Here is a 21,533-nt window from a genome sequence, read left to right on the forward strand (position 1 = left end):
ACTGTTCAGTTTCCAAAAGGTGCCTTCCAGGAGTGGGGCCGTTCTGCCCCCTCATGTCCCACGTGCATTTTCAAGTTGGTTCTCCAGGGCTGTGCTTCCCCTCCGCCGGGACTCTTCAGTATTCCTGCCACAGAATGGACTTTTTCTGGGGGCAGCGTTGGCACTTCTCTCTCTTGTATGTGGTATTCTTCTAGATCTACTTGCTCCCTGCGGAGACCAGGTCTGCATGAGCAGGAAGTCTCTGCGGGAAGAGAAGTGGGTGTGTCTCCTCTGGGCCGGAGCAAGGAAAAGGGGTCAGCGGTGCTCCCTGCCGTCCTATTCTGTGGCAGCGTGGGGATCGCTTGGCTCTGTCTGTAGTCCTTGGTGATTTGTCAGCTTTGAGAGGACATGTTGGGGGCAGGTGCAGATTCACAGATCCGCCCTTGGCCTTGCTTGTCCCTCCTCTCTCGTCCTTTTATTCCTTCTAACTCCTCCATCTACTGACTGGGTGGGACCATAGTCTCCAGGTGGCATCGAACCCAGAAGGCAGGGAGTGAGCTGAGTCGGGGAGAGAGACGATGGCCCGCCTGGGGTCCCTGGTCACGTTTGGATCCTGAGTCAGTAACTCCCTTGCTTAAAGGCCATCACTGCCCCGTTCATGCCAGACTGCACTGCTCCCCTCCCACCGCCTGGCTCGGTCTGGCTCCCTTCCTGGCCTCGGATCATTTGTGATGAACTCCAGCTCCCGGGGCGGTTGCGGGGGGGGGGGGGGGGGTGGTTCCTGCAGCAGCTGAGCCCCAGCATACCAGCCCAAGAGTGAAATCTTACCAGATGGCAACCTTATGCTGATACATTCATGAGTTTTGCCTTGCAGGTGTGATGAGATCCGGAAAACTGGAGAGCTGTAAGATGGCTGTGAGCGCACCGAGCCCTCGAGCTCTGACGGGCAGTGATGCGCGGTCCTTCCCCACACCTGGCACACATGGCTGCCATGTGCCACTTGCTTCCCCAGAGTGCAGGTTGAGAATATACAGTTGTGAAGTTGTGAGTGATTTTGCCATAGGTCTGTGAAGAGACGCTTGTTAAGAAATTCTGGAAACCTGGACAAAAAGGAATAAGAACTAAGACTCCCTCATCGTGACAAACTTGTTCAGTTCAGACTCTTGCTTTAGCAAGCTTGCTTTCTGCCCAGATGTCCCCGTGGCCCATCTGAGCAGTGGACTGGCCCATTGTGGTATATCTTTCAAGGGACATCGTGGGAAACACACTTTTTTTTCTTCTTAATTTGTGAAGATCAATAACGATGATTTTCTTCCAGTGTGTACCATGAGGATTCATCAGTTAGTCCATCACTGAACAAAATCTCTTAATTCTGGTGTTTGACCCACAGAAAAATTTGAAGATCTAAGCTCTTCAGATGAATCCTGCCCTGTTCCCCAGAGACAGAGGCCCTGTCGGAAGAAGGGCCTTAGCATCCATGAGGGGCCGCGAGCCTTGGCCAGGATCACAGCCATCGGCCTCGGAGGCAAGATGCAGCAGGCTTCCTGTGGTGAGCGCTCCCACTTCCTGATGGCTCTGTGGCGGTGCCTCCTGAGAGGCCGGCCTGACCGGAAGGGACCGTTCTCAGCCTTCTGAGATGTGGGCCACCGGTGGGCGCTGCAGCTCCAGGACTCAAGATTGATTACAGTGATAGAAAGACATTAATCTCTAGCTAGTTTCTGGGTTTTGGTTCATCCTTTGATTTTCCTTTCCACTGGTTACAATTACAAATAGAACTTTCTTTTCAGCAGTGGAAATATAGCAGAGCTGGGATTTCATTCATCACGTGGTGGGACAGCTAGTACCAGGAAAATGTTCAAGTCCAGTCTCTGCCCCATCGCCAACCAGAGCTGGACCGGCTCTTGCTCTCTTTTCTCAGAGTGCTGGATTTGAGAATTGTCGGATGGTGCACCTGGTGGGCTAGAACCCGAGCCCTGAGTTTATTCACGAATTGTCAGCTCCTCAGGTTGAGCTCAGTGCTCTCGAGGAATGCAGGGGGTGCTTGTGCTCTTGTTCTGGCCCCAGTGATCAGACTCCGTGTAAGTGACATCTTCTAGTTACATCTTCCTTTTTTTAAAGTTTGTTTTATTTATTTTGAGATAGAGAGCACATGCGAGCAGGGGAGGAGCAGAGAGAGGAAGAGAGAGCGAGAATCGCAAGCAGTCTCTGAGTTGTCAGCTGGAGCCTGGCTCAGGGCTCAGTCCCACAAACTGTGAGATCATGACCTGAGCCGGGACAAAGCGTTAGCCGCTTAACCTGCTGAGCCATCCAGGCACCCTGGTGTGTTACATCTTCTTTGGCATCTGTCACCCGCAGTGGCCAGCCCAAGCCTGCTGGTCCATCAGCCTGGGTGGATGGGCTCCTCTCATGAGTGATCACCCCCAGGCTTGGAGACGAACTTTTCCAGTCACAGGAGACCATGTTTCAGTGAAGAGTATACAGTAGCTTGATTCCCTTCTCTGCCCCTTAGAGAGGAGTCTTGGCGCTGGTCTGGGAGCTCCAGGCCCACCTTCTCCTGTTACCCACGGAGGGGTAAGCTGACTGGGCCACTGGGGAAGCCACCCCCCAGCTGTGGACAGGTTGCTACAGGATGAGAGCACGCCTCCTCTCTCCTAGAGCGGTGCTTTTACAAGCACAGAGCTCTGGGGCATTTGGCTGGGCCGTTGCCCGTGAGTGGCAGAGTGTGTGTCTTCTGAGGAGTCCGTGCTACCTGTCCCACCTGAGGTATGGTGGGGACATAGGAAGGACAGGTCTTATCTCAGGCGGGGGGTGGCAGTTAATCTGTGTTGCCATATAACACATGCTTTTTAAAATGGAATTTGTGGGGCGCCTGGGTGGCGCAGTCGGTTAAGCGTCCGACTTCAGCCAGGTCACGATCTCGCGGTCCGGGAGTTCGAGCCCCGCGTCAGGCTCTGGGCTGATGGCTCGGAGCCTGGAGCCTGTTTCTGATTCTGTGTCTCCCTCTCTCTCTGCCCCTCCCCCGTTCATGCTCTGTCTCTCTCTGTCCCAAAAATAGATAAACGTTGAAAAAAAAAAAAATTAAAAAAAAAATAAAATGGAATTTGTTCCAGATACCAGAATAATCTGGCCAGAGCCCATTTATACACAGGTCTTTTTTTATGCACCCAGAGAGGCAGAAAAACCTTCACCAAAGAGCAATGCTAGTTGTCCTTTGGTTGTGCCATTTCCTAGTTTTGGTTTACCTCTTACACTTTGTCCTTTTTTTTTTTTTTTTTTTAATTGTTTATTTTTGAGACAGAGACAGAGCGTGAGCAGGGGAGGGGCAGAGAAAGAGGGAGACAGAATCCAAAGCAGGCTCTAGGCTCTGAGCTGTCAGTGCAGTCCGACACGGGGCTCAAACTCACGAACCTCAAGATCATGACCTGAGCCCAAGTCGGACGCTTAACCCACTGAGCCACCCAGGCGCCCCACACTTTGTGCTTTTTAAATTTTCTATAAGTGCATATTATTCTTTTTACCAGCAGTGGAAAAACACTTCTTTAAAAATGTTTATTTACTTATTTTCTGAGAGAGAGAGAGAGAGAGAGAGAGAGAGAGAGAGAGAGAGAGGGAGGGCGGGCAGGTGAGGGGCAGAAAGAGAATCCCAAGCAGGCTCCAGGCTCAGGGCAGAGTCTGACACAAGGTTCAGTCCCAGAACTGCAAGATTGCAACCTGAGCTGACATAAGGAGTCGGGAGGCTTACCTGACTGGGCCACCCAGGAGCCCTGAAAAAACACTTTTGAATGATAAATAGCATGTGCTGATCTTCCTTCCTCCCTCCCTCCCTTCCTTCCCTTTCTTCTGATTGTAAATCTTGATCGCTTCAGAAAGGTGTAAAGAAGGAAGTAAGTTACCCATGTCGCCACCAGCCAGTCGCTTCTCTGCAATTAAGTATACTTTCTTTGGGGAAGAGGCAGGGGCAAAGTCAGAATTAAACCCTCTGGTTTGTATTGTCTTTTCTCCCGTTTTCTTCCTGGCAGATGCACTCGGAGGTTATGTAACTTGGTGTTACTGCTGTTAATTTTTAGCCCAGGGCCTGCCACCTTCCTGCTCAGCCAGATCTTGCTGGTTGGGGTTGATCGACCCAAGGAGGAGCCCCTGGATGTCTGTGTTGGAAAGTCACAGGGAGTGTGAAGGCTGGTGCCTGTGAGATGACATTTCCTGCTAGTGCTGTGGTTTCCCTTTGGCTCAGGAATCTGTAAACACAGCTGTCCGTTTCCTGCTTTGTCCACTTGGGAAAGCAACAGCACGGTGTGGTGGAGCGGGTGCCGGCCCTGACCTACATGCGCTTGTCCGGGGACACACATTGGTCTCCAGACCTTCAGAGTTCGTTTCCCCTCCTGCAGACTGCATGGTTGTGTCCAGGTTACTGTGGTGAGCGAACGGGAGGGAGAAAGGCCAGCTAGGAATTTTCTTTCAGCTTTTGCCTGGATCCTGGCCCTTCCCCCATGCTGCAGGTCCTCTCGGGTGGTTGAGTTTGTCTCTTTTGTGCTCATGTGGGCTTATGGCCCCCCCTCGTGTCCACAGAGCAGGTGCCTCCGCGGGGCTATGTCACCTTCAACAGCAGTGATGAGAACCCCCTGGAGGCGGGCGGCCTCTGCTACAGGGACGTCACCTCCCCAATCAATGACCGGGATGTGGAGAGCAGCAGCAGCAGCAGTCGGGGTATGTGCACCCTATACACGCACCCCGGCCGAGGGCTCACTTGGAGTTAGGAGCTCTTGTGAGCTCTGCCCTCTGCTCTGAGGAGCGCTGCCCCCCCTTCCCCCCTGGGGGCATGGGACTGTGGTGGGTCCAGCTGGTAGAGAACGGTGGGGTGAAGGGTACAGAAGGGCCCTGGCTCTTGTGAGGACCCAGAAGCCGGCAGGGGACAGGTAGGGTGCAGCTTCTGGCCCAGTGTCTGTCCATGCGGTATCTGGGGGAGTTGTCCCAGACAAGGTTAGCTCCTTGACTGGTGAGCCATCAGGGAAACGTCTGCTGTGTTACCTGTCGTTTGTTCAGTAGCCGTTTACTGAGTGCCAAGTGCACCAAGTGCCGTTCTAGATGCTTGGCTTTATCAGTGAACGAAATAGGCAAACCCCCCGTCGCGTTAGGTGCGAGGGCTTGGGCCAGGCAGCCACGTGAAACAGAAGACACCAGTGAGCTGTTTCAGGAGCTGGTGAATGCAGTGGACGCTGGGCTCTGGGGAGTCCCCACGAGTGAGACCTGTGGTCAGGCTCTCCCGTCTTCACTGTTTTCAGAGGAGCACGCCTTCTGTGCCAACCTGGGGGTCGCGAGGCGCAGCAGCAGCAGCGAGGGCCTGGCGAGAGCCCCAGGAGTCAGCAGCGAGGCCTCTCTGGAGAGCAACGAGGTGAAGCTTCTCCTTTGTTGATCTGCCTCCCTCCCCTTTGCTGGTGTTGCAGGGGCTGCCTCCTTGGAGAGGGCGAGTCTGGAGACTGGTACTTTGTGCACGTCAGACACGCAAAGTCCTCACTGCCCTCCATGGATCTGGGCCATGCAGACCATGGTGCGGGTCACCAGTGAAGCCTCTCTGGCTGCTGGGGGCGTTTCACAACTGGGATCGTGGGGCGGAGAGGAGAGTAGATGCGGCCCCGTCAGCCGGGAGCCCCTCGGTGTTAACTCTGGACACACCCTTCTCACCACAGGATTCGGATCATGCGTGTCAAAGCTCGGTTCGCAAGCAAACTAAAAGTTACATGAAGACCAAGAATCGTTACAGCAACAGTGACAGCCAGTGGCCCGCCAGCACTGGGCCGGCTGGTGCAGCCTGCTCCCCAGCATCTGTTTCCCAGACGGAGAGGTCCCTCTGTTCAGGACCCCAGGTGAGATCGTCTGTGAAACTGGCAGTCACACAGTTAGAAACGTGGCACGTGTAGTGCTTCACAAGGCCCTTACTGTGCACTGAGGATGGGCTGGGCCCCGTCGAGAGAGAGTGTGGAGAGATGGTTTCCCCCAGATGATCTGTGAGGCTGCTCAGGCCGAGAGGATTCCTCATGGCCACGAGTGCCAGTGCAGGGTTTCTGTTCCATCCCTTTCCATAGGAGGGATCTGTCTCTCTCCTTGGTTTCCGTACTCTCCTCGGCCTCCCTGAGCCTGGAGAGGAGAAAAAGTGGACTGATCTAGAGCTGCTGTCGGGAGTCAGGAGATGCACGTGAAGCGGAGATGAAATGGCATTTGATGAAAACTGCCATCTCTGCCTCCCTCGTGGGTTGCTGTGGCTCCCCCAGCTTCTTAGGGGTTACTGGTATGGCATAGCCACCCACGTCTGTTCATCGGGTTCTCTTGCTTTCTGGGAGCATAAGCGGTACAAAGATGAAAGAATGCATTTTTTGCCATTTGTTCATGTCACAGCTCTGCTGTTCACTACAAGCTGGTGATCTTGTTGGCTTCTCCTTGTGACGCCTCCCGGGAGCCGTCTCCAGCGCCTGTGTTCCCAGGCTCACCGAGGGGCTACACCTTTCAGTTTCTTAAACGCGTCTTGATGGGAGAGTGGGCGATAGGTTCTTAAGGATGTTTTAGAAAGTAGGTTGAAGAAATTGGCAGAGTGACAACATTTGAAAATTTACTCCTCCATTAAAGGCAACAAAAAACTGGCAGAAGTAGTCAGAGTAGCAAAACCGAATCAACCAAAGGCTTTGAGCAACTTGAACATTTTTATTCGCGAGAAGTGGCCGACTGTCCCGAAGAACGGAAAGCTTTGTAGCGCTTTAACCTGCCCTGTTTCCATCCTCACCCCCAGTACCAAGGTAGCTGTGACAGCCACCACAGGGGGGCAAAATGAAGCTGGACTCTTTCAAGGTTTCATTCTCTATTTTGAGAGTGAGCATGCGTGTGAGAGCCAGGGAGGGGCAGAGAGAGAGAAATCTAAGCCTGCTCCGCACTGTCAGGGCAGAGCCTGATGCAGGGCTCGAAAACACAGACCTCTCAAACCGTGCAGTGATGACCTGAGCTGAAACCAGGAATTGGATGCCTAACCGACTGAGCCACCAGGCACCCCAAGACAAATACTTTAGATCAGCTTCTTAAAATATGTTCAGTGAGCTAAAGGGAACCGTATCTAGATAGAGAATATCAACAAAATGATAGAAATAAAAACAGAAAATCTGTAGATGGAAAGTAGAATCACTGAAATGAAAGCTCCAAGAGAGGGCTCAAAAGCAGATTGGAGTGCATAGAAGGACCCACAAGCATGATCTAGATCCATTGAGATTATCGTGTCAGAGAAGAGAGGAAAGGATGGACAGAAACCTAGGAGACACCATCAAGCAGCCAGCGTACACATAATGGGATGTTCCAGAATGAGGTTGGGAGCATAAAAAAATGTTTCAAAACAGCCAAGCCTTCCCAGATTTGATCAGAAACATGAATCTGCACATCCAAGAAGCTGTGTGAACTCTTAAGTAGGTTAGACTCAGATCTATGCCTAGATCTATCATAATTAGTCCAAAACCAAAAGAATCTTGAAGGGAGTGAGAGAAGGGAGTCTTTATACAAGGAACCCCCATGAGATTAACTGCTAATTTCCCATTAGAAACCATGGGGTCTAGAGGGCATTTGATGACAGAGTCAGATTAATGGAAGAAACAAACCAACCAAGAATGCTATAGCCAAGCAGAAACTGTCCTTCAGGAGTGAAGGAGAAATTAAGAAGGCCGCAGGTAAAAAAAAGACTTAAGAGTTTGTTGCCTGCAGACCTGCCCTATGTGAACACGAACGGTGTCCAGGCTGTAATGAAAGGACACTGGCTGCAGGGACACAGGCAGGTGGGAAGTATCTCTGGACCACCTGCTCTGCCTGAGGCTGCAGAGGAGGGGGCTGCAGTCAGAGGTGGCCCACCGCAGAACTTGGGGGGTCCACAGGGCTGACCCGGCTTAGGTGGATGCAGTGACAGGATCTGCACCAAAGCAGTGTCTTCTCTGGCCCCCGTGTCTTGGTGGCCCGCCCATCCTCTGACCCACCCCGGCTCCTTTGCTCTCCAGGACCTAGCCACACTGCTGGAGCAGATTGGGTGTCTCAAGTACCTGCAGGTGTTTGAGGAGCAGGACGTGGACCTCCGCATTTTCCTGACCCTCACCGAGAGCGACCTGAAGGAAATCGGCATCACGTGAGTGCAGAGGGGCCTCTGTGGCCACGCCCCCCTCGCTTCAGCCAAACATGAGGGGGTCGCTTAGCTCCCAACTGCCCAACGCTCCGATGGAACCACCTGTCCTGTCTGGGCGTCCCCTTGCTCTCTGCAGCCAGCTGTCCTCTCTCTGGTGTTCCGGCTGCAGCTAGCTGAGGTGCCAAAGGCCTGGGTCTGGTCCCCCGGCTGGCCTGGCTGCCAGTGCTGTGATAAGGGCACCCAGACGTTTTCTACCATTCACTTTGGAGAGCTTCCCGATTGGTAGGAGGCCAGTCACAGCCTAGCCCCGGCCGGCCTGAGCTCCCTGTTCAGGGAGAGCAGCAGCCAGGCTGGGGAAGGAAACTGGGCAGGCCAGCCCCTGCTGTGGTCACTTCTTAAGACCCTTTGTTTCTGTCATCTGTCCCAGGATCCGGGACCACTGTGCCCTTCCAAAATTGGAATCTTTCCTAGGGGGCTGTCTTGGTGGAAGGCTGGCCTCCGTGGCAACTCCACACACAGCAGATCCTCATTCTCTCATTCACCCTTGCAGCTTGTTTGGGCCTAAGAGGAAGATGACCTCTGCCATTGCCCGCTGGCACAGCAGTGCCCGGCCACCCAGCGATGCTCTGGAGCTGGCGTATGCCGACCGGCTAGAAGCTGAGATGCAGGAGCTGGCCATCCAGCTGCACAAAGTATGTGGTGAGCGGGGCAGGGACCTAGACACCCACCTGCAGTGAGGGATGACACATTTGTGGAGACCGAGTGGTGGGGACAAATACCCAGGGGGAGCAGGAAGAAGCAGTCAGGGCGGGCGGTGGGACAGAAAGCATTACTGCTTGTGTGTAAATCTGGAGATGCACAGGCAGGCCCCAGGAAGACGGCTCAGAAAGGCAGGGGACGTTGGACAGGAGGTCAGCTGGACATAGGAGAGAAAGGGTGAGGTCAGAGCACAAGCAGCTGGCATGGATGTCACTGGGCTTAAGAGTAGGGATCCAAAGCAGGGGGTGCTCCAAGGTGGAGACAGGCGCTCCCTTCCTCCAGCCCAGGAGAGTGGGAGTTGAGAGCGAGTGGGTATGGCACAGAGAGGTTGAGGGGGACCCAGCCTGACCGGCCCTGGTCATTTGCCACCCCCCCCTCCCCGCCTCTCCGTCTGCAGCGCTGTGAGGAGGTGGAGGCCATGCGAGGCCAGGTGTCGCAGGAGCAGGAGCTGCGGGCGGTGGTGGAGAGCTGCCTCCTGGAGCAGGACGGTGCCCGGAAGGACGTGCACGCCCAGCTGCAGGAGACCTGGGCCCTGGCCCGGGACGCTGCGCTCATCTTGGACCAGCTGCGGTGAGTGGGCATCTGAGCTGCTCCCAGGCCAGACCCTGAGTCGCTGATTCCTCCAGATTCTTCAACCAGGTGGTTGTTCTTAAAGGCCTCTTGGAGTACTCGCCACCATCATCCGTTTCATTGTGGCTGTTCCTTTCTGCGGGGCAGACCCAGGCAGCAAATGGGGCCCCAAGCATCTGCAACAAAGCACTCGGGCCCTCAGGGCTTGTCCCCGAAGGTGCCTGGTGTGCTTGCCCTGAAGGCAGAGCCCCACTGGCCACTCAGGGAGGTGGGGGTACGTGCTGCCCTGCTGGGGCCAGGGAGGACACCCTCCCCCTCACCAGCACTTGGCCTTGTGTCTGGCAGAGCTTGTCAAGCCGAGTTGTCAGCCAGAGTGAAGCAAGAAGAGTCCACCCGAGGGCTCCCCCAGGGCCCGGCCCTCCCCACGGCTGGTAAGAATGCTGTCCTGGTCCCGGGTTGCATGTGTGCTGCCCCAGGCCAGGTTTTACCACCCGTTCAGCAGTTACCACACTGACCCTCCCACTCCCTCCCTGCAAGAGATCCAGGGTGAGGGCTTCCTATCCCCGCCCATTTCCTTACCGTGCCTCCCTGGGGTGGGACTTAACGTCCTCCACAATGTTGTGACTTCTTCAGCCTGCAGTAGGAGCTACCCAGGGTCAAGCCTGACTGTCAGCCAGGGACCCTCACACTTTCATTCCTGGGGCTGCACCCTGATTGACCCTCCAGTCAGTGCTTTGGAAAAATAAGCAGGCGAACACATTTTGATAGAACATTGTCAAGCAGGTACTGACAGTGGGTGGGTTCCCTGGTGTCAGCAGCCCAGGACAAAGCGGCGGGGCCTGTGGTGACCACACAAGCCCTAGGCCCACCTGGCTCTCTGCCCCACAGATTCCAAAGGCTGGCAGGCTTCCCTGCAGGCTCTGAGCCTCCCCGAGCTTTCCGGAGCACTGGAGGATCGAGTCCAGGAAATGGGTGAGTCTCCCAAAGTGTCCGACAGCTGGTGGCCTCATCCCCATCCTGGGGCCAGAAGTGGGTAAACGGGGAATCCTAGTCAGCTCAGACCCCCAAGACAGCCCTACCATAGCCCACTGTCCACAAGGTCACGCATTCCTAGGCACCTCCCCCACCCTCCCACACTCATGAAGCAGCAACTAACTGCTCCCATCCTCAGGGCGAGTGCTATGCTCAGTGACCCAGAGCTTGGAGAAGCTGCAAGTGCTGAACGGGAAGGAGAACTGGCGGGAGCCTTAGCTGGGAGGGACGGTGAGTGTCCGCCAGCCCAGGACCCAGGCCGGAGAGCAGGGTGTACCGGGCAGCAGCGAGTGCCCACTTCAGTCTTCCCTGTCCCTTCTCAGAATCTGACGTTGGGTGACTGATCCACCCTGAAGCTGTGTGCCTGGAAGACAGGAGGGCAGTGAGCAAGCGGCTGCAGCAGGCCGGGCCCAAGCGGGGGCCAGAGGATCAGGCCCCCGGAGCAGCTGGCAGAGGCAGGGCAGGGCAGTGAGGCCCACGCAGGGGCAGGACGAGGGCCTCTCGCCCAGAAGCGGGGGGCCAGGCCCAGAGCAGGCAGGGCCATGGGGAGACAGCGGGCCCCCATACACCACAGGCGCCACACTGAAAGGACCGGGCGCCTGGGTAGCGGATGTCATTGCTGGAAAATAAAATTTAAGATCTGCTGGTAAGGGACTCTGTTCTGGTCATGCGACATGCAGTACTGGCTGACAAACCAAAGCAAGGGGCAACCCTCCCCCCTTCAGCAACTCACTGGGACCCAGCCCCCTCTGCCAGGACAGAGACCACCACGCTCAGAGCAGGGCGGACTGGTTGCCCTCTCCTGTTCTGTCCCTCCCCTGGGGCTAGAGCTACATGCACTCAGAGCCCCCTCGGTTCCACCAGAGCAATCTGAAGCGTGACGCGCGCGTGGCCCCGGTGCCCCAGGAAATGAGAGAGGCACGAGGTACAGGTATTTTATTTACAGAACGAAGTGCCTTTGCCCACACGTGCTGACTGCTTCACTGAGGCTTTAAGGTGGAACAGACGCTCAGGCTGGGCCGGAGCACAGCTCTCCTTACCAGGCCAAGCAGGTGCCGTGCAAACTGGTTTAGCTTCACTGAGGAGTCTTTGCAGACATAGGGCCGTAGGAGATGGCCAGTGGTGACCTTCCCATCTGTGGTGGCTCTGCTGTTGTCATTCTGCACACTCGGCCAGTGCTTCCATACCAGGTCCTGGAGCGGCCTGTGGACTGTGATGGGAATGGAGAAAGGGAGGCTTTCAAAGCCAAGGAAAGGGCAGCGAGCTCAGCCCAGGTGTAGCCAGGAACCCCAGACCAGGCACAGGGCCCAGCGCCACAGTGACCAGAGGGACGGGAGACCTATATCATCAGCTCCGTGCTGAATGGAGCCCAGCACTCAGGCCTGGCTCCCACCCTGAAGTCCGTGGGGAAGGGGGACCCCTCATGCACCCAGCCCTGGGCCTGTGGCCAGAACCAGAGGACACAGAGAGCAGCCAAGACCAGACTTTGCTTTCTTTCACCAAATCCATCTACAGCTGGGCTTCGTGGCCCCCAACTGACCTGGGGGACCGGGCCCCAATGGGGTAAAGGGGCTTTGAAGCCTCACAGCTCAGTTGACATACCTCAGAAAACAAAGCTAATGACCACCACCAAAGTTCACAGTACTGGGCCAGCTCTTCTCTAGGCCCTGGGGCTGGCTGGTGACAGGACTCAAAGGCATCCCTCCACAAGAATAAACGGATTTAAGGGTGTGTGTGCACCTACCCACCTGGGTAACTGGGTGGTCCCTCCACCAGCCCGTGTGTCTCATGTGGAGGAGGGTTAGAGCCTTGGGGTAGGAGAGAATGTCCTGAGCCTGGAGAGCCAGGTCCAGTGCAAACAAGCCACCTCCTGATCGGGGTGGGCTGGGCTCCCACTAACCTGGCCACCACCCAGTAGCTGTTCGGGGTGGTGGAGAGGACAAGATGCCCCCTCACCCCATGCAGTCATTCCCCCAAGAGTTCAGGGTACAGATAGGGCCAGGGGAGGGCAGGAGACAGCATAGAATCAACCTCAGGAGGAAGATGGGAGGAGCTTTTCCAGGGCTTTCTTCTGCTTCTCTGTGGCAGCAGCCAAAGCCTCAGCCAGCTTCTCCTCGGGCATCATGTTGAGCACCTTGAGGGCGAAGAGCAGCTGGTACTTGGCAGTGCTGGTAAAGGCGTTGCTCAGGAAGTTGGGAAAGCCACCGACTCGGTCCTTTTGGGTGTAAAGTGGAACACGCACAAGCCCCAGCACCTGCATGGAGAGGACACCAGAGTGGGACCAGGCCCCACGCCAACGGTGCAGCCCTAGCAGGAGGGGCCTGTGAGCTGCCAGGCCAGGACAAGACCAGCCAGGTTGCGAAGGACGTAATGGGAGACCCAGGCGGGGTCCAGTGAGGCGCAAGCCAGCCGCACCCTTGGAGCAGTGCAGCCCCTTTACTCCCCAAGCAAGTTTCAAAGCTGTCCCCATGCATCTTCCACCCTCTGCGTCCTCTAATTCCAGCCCCCATCCGCTGGCAGGAAGCCCCCCCAGTTCACACCCCATGCTCCCTCTTCCACTCGTGAATCCCAAACACCCCAAGTGTGACTCCCAGTTCTCCAGACTCTAAATAAAACCCACAAACCGTTAAGAGCCTTCACCCCAACCATGAGGTCCCGGCCCCTGAACGCAGCCCTAGTTTCCCACCTCCCCAGGAGCCACCACCCTCTCCCATCCCCCCACCAATCCCACTCCCCACTCCCAGGATTGGCAATGGCAGGCAGCAAGGCAGATGGAACACAGCCCCGAGGGAACCCCGGGCGCCCCTCTCCCACCCCTGCCCCCAGGTCCCTCTCCCCACCCTGATGCTGGAAACAGCGACACCCCACCCAGCCCGGCCAGGGGACCCTCAGGGGGACGTGTTACCCATCGGTGCCTTCCACGGGGCCAGAGCCAAACCCCGGGGCGGGGGGCGGGGCCCGGGCGGCGGCCCCACCTCCAGGCCGTGGTCGCGCGAATGCACCGCGCTGATTTCCACGGCGTGCAGCTGCTCCAGCGTCAGCTGCCGTGCGTACAGGTGCGCCACGACGCGGTGCGGGCCCTCGGTCAGGTGCGAGCTCAGGTAGTCGGCCTCCGTGAGGCGCAGGCAGCCCAGGCCCAGGCCCAGCACCCGGTTCAGACCGTCCTCCAGAGACCAAAAGCGCCGGTCCACGAAGCCCCCGGGGAAACCCAGCAGCCCGTCGAAGCGCATCTGCATCTGCAAGGGAGCGCCGGGTCACGGGCGCGGGGTGCGAGCGGCGCCCTGATCCCCGCCCGTCCACCCGCGTCCTCACCAGCACCGAGAAGCGCATAGGGATGCGGCCGAAAAGCTGCCCGGGGTTGGCGGCGTACAGCATGGCGTGGCACGAGTGGCTCCAACCCGGCCCCAGGCGCATAGCTTCCACACGGCTGATCTGCTTCAGCTCCGGCACTGCCGCCGACATCTTGGCACTACCCCGGCTCGACTGGGGCGCCTCTCCTTAAGTGCATGCGCGGGCCCGCCCCCGCCAGGTCCGGCCAATCCGCAGGCAGTCGCGTCCCTGGGCCCCGCCCCTCCACCAATTGCTGATGCCCGTCGGGGCCGAGCCCCTCCCGGCGCCCCGACGCGTCGTTGGGCGCGGAAGGGGCGTGTGCAGAGGCAGGGCCGGCACGCGCTCCCGCCCACCGGCCCCGAGAACCACAACGCCCAGGGGGCTCCGCGCCGAGCGAGCTCAGCCGAGTTCAGTCGAGCTCAGCCGAGCCCAGCCGAGCCCAGCCGAGCCCAGCCGAGCCGAGCGCTGTCGTGGGGGGCCTCGGGCAAGCGCTGCCTGCAGGGCTGGGGCTCCGACTGCCCGTCGCTAGCAGGAACCGCCGAGCCCCGGGCCTTCCCCCAGCGCCTCCCTGGGGGCGCCGCCCCGCAGGCTGCCCACTACCAGCCCTCGCCTCTCGCTCCCTGCCGGCGACTCCCCCAGGTGGGCTTACGGGAGGCTGGCGACCAGTGGGCAAGACCTTTCCCTGCACGCGCGCCAGCCAAGCACTCCGGTCCAAGGTCACTGCTGGTCGACTCCAGAAGAGCAAGGAAAGCCGGGCCTGGCATAGTTCGAGCTGCCCCCACCGTCCGTGTCCACGCACAGCCCTGGGGCTGCTACTCAGCCAGCGTGCTGGGAAGTACCTTAAATCCCTCCTGGCGCAGCCTGCCAAGCATCCTCCCAGTCAGACACCATATGCCAGGGACGGTTGGAGGAAATGGGCTCTCCCCAATTTACCAAGGAGGAACCTGGGGCAGAGAGGAACAGGACTGGCCTTAAGGGCACCCAGCAGCTGATGCCAGAGCCAGGATCTCACCCCAGACTTCCACCCTGTCTCCTGACCAGTGTCCACAAGAGAAAACCTCCCAACTTTCACGGAAGAGGCCCTGAGGTACATACCTGTGTCTGCTGCTGAAGGGAATCATTGCTGGGGCTCAGGACCATGGGGAACATTGTCCAGGGGAGAGCAACGATGCCACTCGACCACTAGTTGGCCCACACTCCGTTTTCCTCCCACGGTGGGTACAGATTTGCTGAGTGAAGGAACCACCATGTGCACTCACCATGCAGTGAGCCAGGGCAAGCTCTGGGGCACAGAAGGTTGCCCTGAGCAGAAGACAACGGGGTCAGAGGGCAGGCGAGTGTTGGTAAGGACCCACTGGGAGCTCATTCACACGTCGGGTCGTGCCGGTATCGTGTCACACACAGGGGAGTAAGGATCTAAAGAGGGAGGCTCGCTCTCTCCCCATCCATGGCCTCGACCAGGATTCAAACGGGCCACCACAGTTGGAGAAGCCAGATCCCTAAGGCGAGTGACCGTGTCTGAAGAGATGCTGGTGAGGGGAAGGGCCCTCCAGAGAGGACCGTGTCTCCAGGCCACAGTGCACAACCCAAACCCAGGGCTGGCAGGAGGCACAGAGGAAAGGTGCCCCACGCCCCAACCCCTCCCTGAAACAAGATGTTAACAAAGTTCCTCGTCTGTTGGCGGAAAGTGGAGGGACATCCAGTGTACCCCCTTGCGAGACGTCCGACCCAGACGTCGCCCCAAACACGACCGAGCAGCTGCAGGGCCGAGGGTGACAGGCCTTCCCTGGGGCATGGACTAGTTGGCTGAGAACACTGGTTCCACCATTAAGCGCCTGAGTCAAAGAGGGGACCTGGGGAGGCAGCTTGGAACCACATTTGCAAAGGAGCTGCTGGCGGGTGGCGGTGTGGTGGCTGTGCTTCATGGGTGTTCCAGGCCACCACAGCCTCTCCCTCCTGGGAGGCCGCTTGCTGGGCAGGTAAGCTGGCAGCCACAGCTGGCCCTCTAATCCATCCCACGTGACAGCTGGAGAGAGTTGCTGCCTGTGGAAAAGCCTCTGACTGCTCTCAGAATAAAACTCTTGCTGTCCCTATGAGGTCCTGTAGCATCTGCACCCCGACACTCCTCGAATCTGACACTCCAGCAACTGGAGACACTTCGGGCTTCTTTCTGCTCAGCGGTCACACCAGGCTCACTCTGGCCTCAGGGCCTTTGCACTTGCTGTGCTGGCTGCCTGGGCTCTCTTCCAGGACCAGCTCTTTCCCATCCTGCACTGCTCAGCCGAAATTCCTCCTCAGAGAAGCCCTCCTCAACCACAGGTTAAATCAAGGACCCCATGCGACTCCATCATGTCATCACCAGCCGACGCTCTTCCCAACAGTAACCAAAACCGCGCAGGGCCTCATGGCCTAGAACACTAACTCCCAGGAGCCTGAACCTCGCGTGTCTCGGCCCTCTCCAGCCCGGCACACAGGGAGGTGCCGAGTATCCGGGATGGATCAGCGATACCGACGGCACCTGCAGCAGCGACCTGCACACCTGGACGTGCTGGCTCCTCCTCCACTGCTCGTAACGGGCCCCGCTCCAACCCAGAATCGGCACGACGACCGGAGCTGTCATCAACAGGATCCCACGTGCCTCACACACCATCTCCTGTACCCTCACCCCTCTTAAAGTCCTGTGTCACAGACACCTCACACACGAGGAAACGGAGGCTGTGGCCACACAGCCCCGGCTGTGCGAGCCCCGGCTCGCGCTGCCGGGGCGTGTGAGCGGCCATGAGCCCCTCAGCTGTCCTGCCTCCAGACCGGGAGACAGCGGAGGTCCCTCGGTGCTATGCGCAGAGGAAGGAATGGACGAGATATTGCTGCATGATTTTATTACTATAAATATACAGTAAAAACGAACAAAAACCAGCCAGAGTACGTCAAATGAGAGCACGTGTTAAGTCCGAGACAGGCCAGTCTGCATCCCGGCCTTCAGACAGAGTACTGGCACCAATACCAATGGCGAGGCCAGGGTGTGGGTCGGGGGGCAGGCAGCCTGCGAGCATGTGTGCGGCACTCACGCGTGCGCACCCTGGCGTATGTGCAGGCATGCGCACGGGGGGGGCGGGGGCCGGGGAGTCGGGCGACCGGGACAGGTTGGCCTGAGCCTGGCGGAGGGCTGTGTGTAAGGCAGCGCTCTGCTCACGGGCTCGACTGCACAGAAAGCGAATCCCACACTGCTGGTTTCTCTCCTGAGCGCCCTGCAGGACGAGCCTCGGGAGGGGTGCCAGTGAGGCCCGGGGCTCTGCAGACTGCTGCTGGCTGCCCCAGAACCATCCTTCCCAGGGCAGATCCCCAGGAAGTGGGCCCCTCTGCGTGCCACACCCCAGGCCAGGAACGTGTTTGTGCCCCAGGGAGCCGCACAGACCCAACCACCTGGCTCAAGGTCCCCCCAGGCGGTTCTCACCTTGGCGCACCAGGGCTCGATGCCCCCTCTGCCTCTGTTGCCCAGAGAGTTTTGCTCAAAAAAACAAAAAACAAAAAACAAAAAAAAAAACCCAACAACAAAAAAAAGAACAAGGTCACCTCGGATGGGATGTTCCTCCCCCAGGCAGGTCCACCTCAGGGACCCCAGACAGGTCAAATCCAAGAGAAACTAGTGACATTATGATGGTGAAGAGGAAGCAGGGAAGCTGCTCAGAGCCCTCCCCGGGGTGAGTGGACGGCAGCCCCACTAGCCCAGCGGAAGCCCCTTCACCTGGAGGGCCCTGCCGTGTGATCAGAGCCACTTCGGAGAAGGTGCAGGGCCGGCAGAGGGGCCACCGGTCACCAAGTGCTGCAGATGGCCTGTGCTCCTGTGCCTCTGCCCCTGGATCAGACCCACACGGCAGCCTTGCGTGGCCACCACCCCCCTGCCCAGGGCTGAGCCCGGCCGCGGGGAAGGTCGGCTGTGGGAGGCAACCGCCTCCAGGGCCGGAGCAGGAAGGGGAAGCAGCAGCAACAGCCAGGCTGCCGAGGACACGGGAGCACGAGGGACAGGGGACAGGCACGGTTTCCTTCACTGACCGGGACTCAGACCCCCCCTTCCCTTCCTCCTCTGGCGACAAGGCCCCTACAACACCTCTTGTGAAGACAGCACCTCACCCACCAGTACACTGTTCTTCTGCGAGTCTGTGCTGAGTGTTCAGGCTGTTGAGTCCCCAGTGGCTGGGGTGCCGGGAGAAGCCAATCCAGGTCGCAGGTGGGTGGTCAAGCCCCGGTCCTGGCCACTCAGCCAATGGGGCATTTGGGGGAAACCCCAGAGCTCACAGCCCAGGACAGAAAGCTGCTGTCCTTCATCTGTACCATTTACAAATACATCAACTATAGAAAAAGGAATTTGTCAGAGGAGACTGTCCACTGTGCTCTTCAATCAAGGGTCGTCCGGCCCCTCGGAGCCAGTGGCCACGCAGAGCGTGCAAGACAGGAGAGGCCAGGGGTCACGCTGGAATCCGGTGGCCCCTCGGCAAAGTCTGGGGAGCTGAGGGCTCCATGCTGCCAGCCTGGCCAGGCTCTCAGAGTGGGGTCAGCTCGGTGGCCCCAGAATCAGGACTGGGGCCACCAAGCACAGGCCGGGGTGGGCCAGTGGTACGGAGGCTGCAGGGCATCTCCACGGAGGTGGACCATCCTGCAGGCAGGAGCAGAGGGAGAAGGGGTCATGCCTGGGCAAGTCCCCACCTCACCCATCAGGGTGTATCTACCAATCAGGAGTCCCCCACCGAGGACAGGGCCACCCAGCACCCCCTACTGTGTGTCTGTGGCGGGACCACACAAAGACCTGGAGTTCCAGGTCCTAACAGAGAAAGAGGGGTCCGTCCCTCTGGGAGCAGATGCCAGGCAGTGGCACCAGCCGATGCCCCAGAACAGAACGCAACGGGCGCCGTGGGCTCGTGGCCCCCTGGGCCTCTTCCCTTGCCCGGTCCGCGCTTCTCGGGATCTGACCAGCCGCCGTCCTTCAGGGCTTTACTACTGATTAGGCCGGAACTCAGTCACACCCAGCCGGAGGGGAGTGGACGTGGACCGGGGTGCACATCCCATGCTCAGAGCAGCCCCAGGACCCCACCCAGCCTTCTTTAGAGGCCTTTTTGGCCATTTCCACACTGTTGCCTCCCGATGCCACGAGGCGCTCTGTTCCTGGACCAAGTCTGCCCGGGGTGCTGGTGCTGGAGCTGTGACCCAGGCCTACAGCAACGAGTGACCGGCACCACGCTCAGGGCGGCACAACACCAGCTGCCAGCCGCCCGCCTGCTGAGGACGGGCTCCCCAGGACACTCCTCCAACAGCAAACCAAGGAGTGCTTCTGCCACATGTCACCCATGACACAGCCTGAGGTGCGGGAACTATTAGGGGCTGTGGCTTCACGCAGGGACTCAGCTCTGCTATGCAGCCTGCAGGCAACATCCAGTTCTCCGTAGCTCGGCCTGACCTGTGTGTATTTTCTACTTCTGGAAGTTTCACCTCCATCACAGCACTCAGCCATGACACGGAGGACAGGGCCAACTTTATGCAAGGGTTGGGCCCTATTTCAACAGTGGGTAAGATTTGTCAGAAGAAACATTCAAGGAGAGCAAGAAAGGCTCGCGTGGGAACATAAGAGCAGCCGTCAAAACAAGTGGACAAACACCGAAGCTCAGGACAGCTGCCTGGGGGACGGCCGCACGCCAGCCGGGGCTGCCGGGCCGGGCCGGGCCTCCTGCTGGCGCGCTCCACCCAACACAGGTCTGGGAAAACTTGGGCCACCGGAGGCACCAGGTTTCCAGAGCCGCTAACATCAGGCAAAGGAAGGGAAGACGGTCCTCAAAGCACTTGCCTATGTGCTGGTGGTGCTCTTGGAACAGCCTTCCATGAAACAATCATTTGGCAAAGTCACCCAGGTAGAGGGCAATTCCCTGGCAGGGTGGGGGGGGGGGTGGGCGATAACGTGGGGTCACCTCACATGGCCTCCTGACAGACCGATTTCAGCATGTGCTGGTGTTCCAGAAGGTTCCACAGGTAGGCTGGGGGACAGGTTAGTGAGCAGCAACAGTGGGGTCTCAGCAAGGGCTGTCACCATTCCTGAGGCCCTGGAAGAGCTTGCCTGGGCTATCTAGTCCAGACAGAAAAAGTTCTGGCTCCGGAAGTCAGCCAAGGCCAGACCTCCCAGGACCACCTCTCAAGGGCAAAGGTGTAGCACATTTGGGGAGCTCTGGATTCAGAATCCAGGACCCCAGGGAAGACACGGATGCGGAGGAAGCCCAGAGAAGGGGAAGGAACCCCCCAGGGAGGGAGCAGGAGAGCCAGCTGGCGAGGTCCTCTCTCCAACATTGTCAAGGATGCCCCTCAGAGCCACCCCACAACGCGTAGGAAGGCGATCACGTACCAGCTTACTCCTCTATACCAACAGAGCAGGAGTCAGGCCCCAGGGCTGTGCAGAGGAGGAGAGACATGGAAGCTCAGTTAGCAAAGCGCTAGACAGACCAGCACGTTCCGCAGCAAACGCACTGCTTTAGGACAAGAGTCCCCGGGGGCACGCGGGGGGGTGGGGGGGGGGGCACACTGATGTGCTGAAAGAGGAGAACAGAGCACCGGGCCGCAGTCCAACGCAGAGACTTTCAGCCAGGACAGGCCTGGGCAGGGGTGGTGGGGCGGGGCCAGGAAGGGCCCCGCCCGGCAGCTAGGTGTTCACCAGTTAAGTTTATGGGTTTTCCCCACCTCCTAACTCTGCAATCAACAGGGGACACTAAGGTTCAAAAAACTATGCCCGTGCCTCCACGGGAGAGCTGTGCCGGTGTGTGCACGTCCGGTTCTCTCTCGCGCGCGTGCTCTCTCTCTCTCTCTCTCTCACACACACACACCAGATGGGAACAGAAGGTGCGGCTTAGAAGTAAAGGAAGACAGGTAGGTACACGTGCTTATGAAGGTGGGCACATCGGTGAGGACCTGCCCAACTCCTGACAGTGCTGCCTCCCCCACACCCGTGGGGCACGGGACCAAGAGCCTCGGTGTTGCCCCACCCTGCTGGCTATCCTGCCCCTGGGCTGGGTTTGGCCTTCCCTGACTTCAGCCTCTCCACGACCTCCACAGCAGAGTGCCTCCTGCCACTGGCCTGGGGCAGAGGTGAGAACGCCACACCACTGGGCCTGGTGTCCCCTGTGGGTGGAGCCCAGCCTGTCCTGACCTGCAGACTCTGGCGTGGGGCACGGGGTGGCACCGCCAGGTGGGGTCAAGGTGCCCCTTCACCCAAAGGATCACAACTACACTTGTGCTTGTAAGTCCCTCTCTGGACTCTCCCCGCACCCCAAGCTTTTAATTACAATGAAATCATTGAAGTTCCTTGAAAGAACTTACTGGAATTCTATGTTACTCTAAGGAACACTGGTCCCCGACAAGGCTTTCACCCACGGGCTTCTCTTCGGGTAGGCCCCGGGGTGCTGATGAAACACACTCCCCTGCTTTCTTGCACCTGCTGACTGTGGTCCCTCTGGGCTAACGGGACCCCCTGTCTGCACAGGCTACTGCCTGTCCCTATGCTGGGGCGGGACAAGAGACCCTTTCAAACCAAGCACATCACAGGTAGGCCAGATGCACAGGTCAGATCACTGGGAACTGAGCAGCGGTGGGTCCTGGGATAGGCGGGTGGCAAAGGTGCTTCCCAGACATGTGGCAGGAGCCAGACTCTCCGAGGACATCATGGCTGCTGACGTTGATCTCAGATCCT

The 21,533-nt window shown here is 58.4% G+C and overlaps 3 protein-coding genes across 17 annotated transcripts in view; 1 reads left to right on the plus strand and 2 right to left on the minus strand.

The window, feature by feature from the left end:
* Positions 1–11,130, plus strand: part of ANKS3 (ankyrin repeat and sterile alpha motif domain containing 3) — a 35,542-nt gene extending 24,412 nt beyond the window's left edge. For 5 of the 8 annotated variants that reach the window (XM_047838181.1, XM_047838177.1, XM_047838182.1 and 2 more), the window contains 10 exons: positions 1,370–1,528; positions 4,546–4,683; positions 5,259–5,368; positions 5,664–5,840; positions 7,998–8,122; positions 8,670–8,811; positions 9,276–9,448; positions 9,794–9,879; positions 10,337–10,420; positions 10,620–11,130. In XM_047838181.1, coding sequence (XP_047694137.1) covers positions 1,370–1,528; positions 4,546–4,683; positions 5,259–5,368; positions 5,664–5,840; positions 7,998–8,122; positions 8,670–8,811; positions 9,276–9,448; positions 9,794–9,879; positions 10,337–10,420; positions 10,620–10,699 — 1,274 coding nt within the window. In that variant the 3' untranslated portion in view covers positions 10,700–11,130. The remainder of the gene's footprint in view (positions 1–1,369; positions 1,529–4,545; positions 4,684–5,258; positions 5,369–5,663; positions 5,841–7,997; positions 8,123–8,669; positions 8,812–9,275; positions 9,449–9,793; positions 9,880–10,336; positions 10,421–10,619) is intronic. The other 3 variants (XM_047838179.1, XM_047838178.1, XM_047838180.1) reach the window with 3 other exon arrangements.
* On the minus strand, positions 7,498–14,081 carry NUDT16L1 (nudix hydrolase 16 like 1). Of its 4 annotated transcripts, XR_007147736.1 has the most exons (6): positions 13,793–14,081; positions 13,386–13,716; positions 12,512–12,734; positions 11,521–11,690; positions 10,028–10,465; positions 7,498–9,624 (listed from the first exon to the last, which is right to left on the minus strand). XR_007147736.1 is itself a non-coding variant. In XM_047838228.1 (4 exons), exons 1-3 carry the CDS (start codon positions 13,940–13,942, stop codon positions 12,513–12,515), a joined length of 633 nt encoding a protein of 210 aa, XP_047694184.1. In that variant the 5' UTR covers positions 13,943–14,068; the 3' UTR covers positions 11,402–11,690; position 12,512. The 4 variants fall into 4 exon arrangements, 2 of the variants coding, with proteins under 2 accessions (XP_047694184.1, XP_047694185.1); XR_007147735.1 differs by lacking the exons at positions 7,498–9,624; positions 10,028–10,465 and having other exon boundaries at positions 11,402–11,690; XM_047838228.1 differs by lacking the exons at positions 7,498–9,624; positions 10,028–10,465 and having other exon boundaries at positions 11,402–11,690; positions 13,456–13,716; positions 13,793–14,068.
* A 2,591-nt stretch (positions 14,082–16,672) lies between these two features.
* MGRN1 (mahogunin ring finger 1) overlaps positions 16,673–21,533 on the minus strand; it is a 54,759-nt gene continuing 49,898 nt past the window's right edge. For 3 of the 5 annotated variants that reach the window (XM_047838187.1, XM_047838185.1, XM_047838189.1), the window contains one exon: positions 16,673–18,464. In XM_047838187.1, the coding sequence (XP_047694143.1) occupies positions 18,352–18,464 (113 nt within the window). In that variant the 3' untranslated portion in view covers positions 16,673–18,351. Of the gene's footprint in view, positions 18,465–20,195; positions 20,241–21,533 lie in introns of all 5 variants that reach the window. The other 2 variants (XM_047838190.1, XM_047838188.1) reach the window with 1 other exon arrangement.

Source organism: Prionailurus viverrinus, chromosome E3, assembly GCF_022837055.1.
Source record: "Prionailurus viverrinus isolate Anna chromosome E3, UM_Priviv_1.0, whole genome shotgun sequence".
NCBI classification, from domain to species: Eukaryota; Metazoa; Chordata; class Mammalia; order Carnivora; family Felidae; genus Prionailurus; species Prionailurus viverrinus.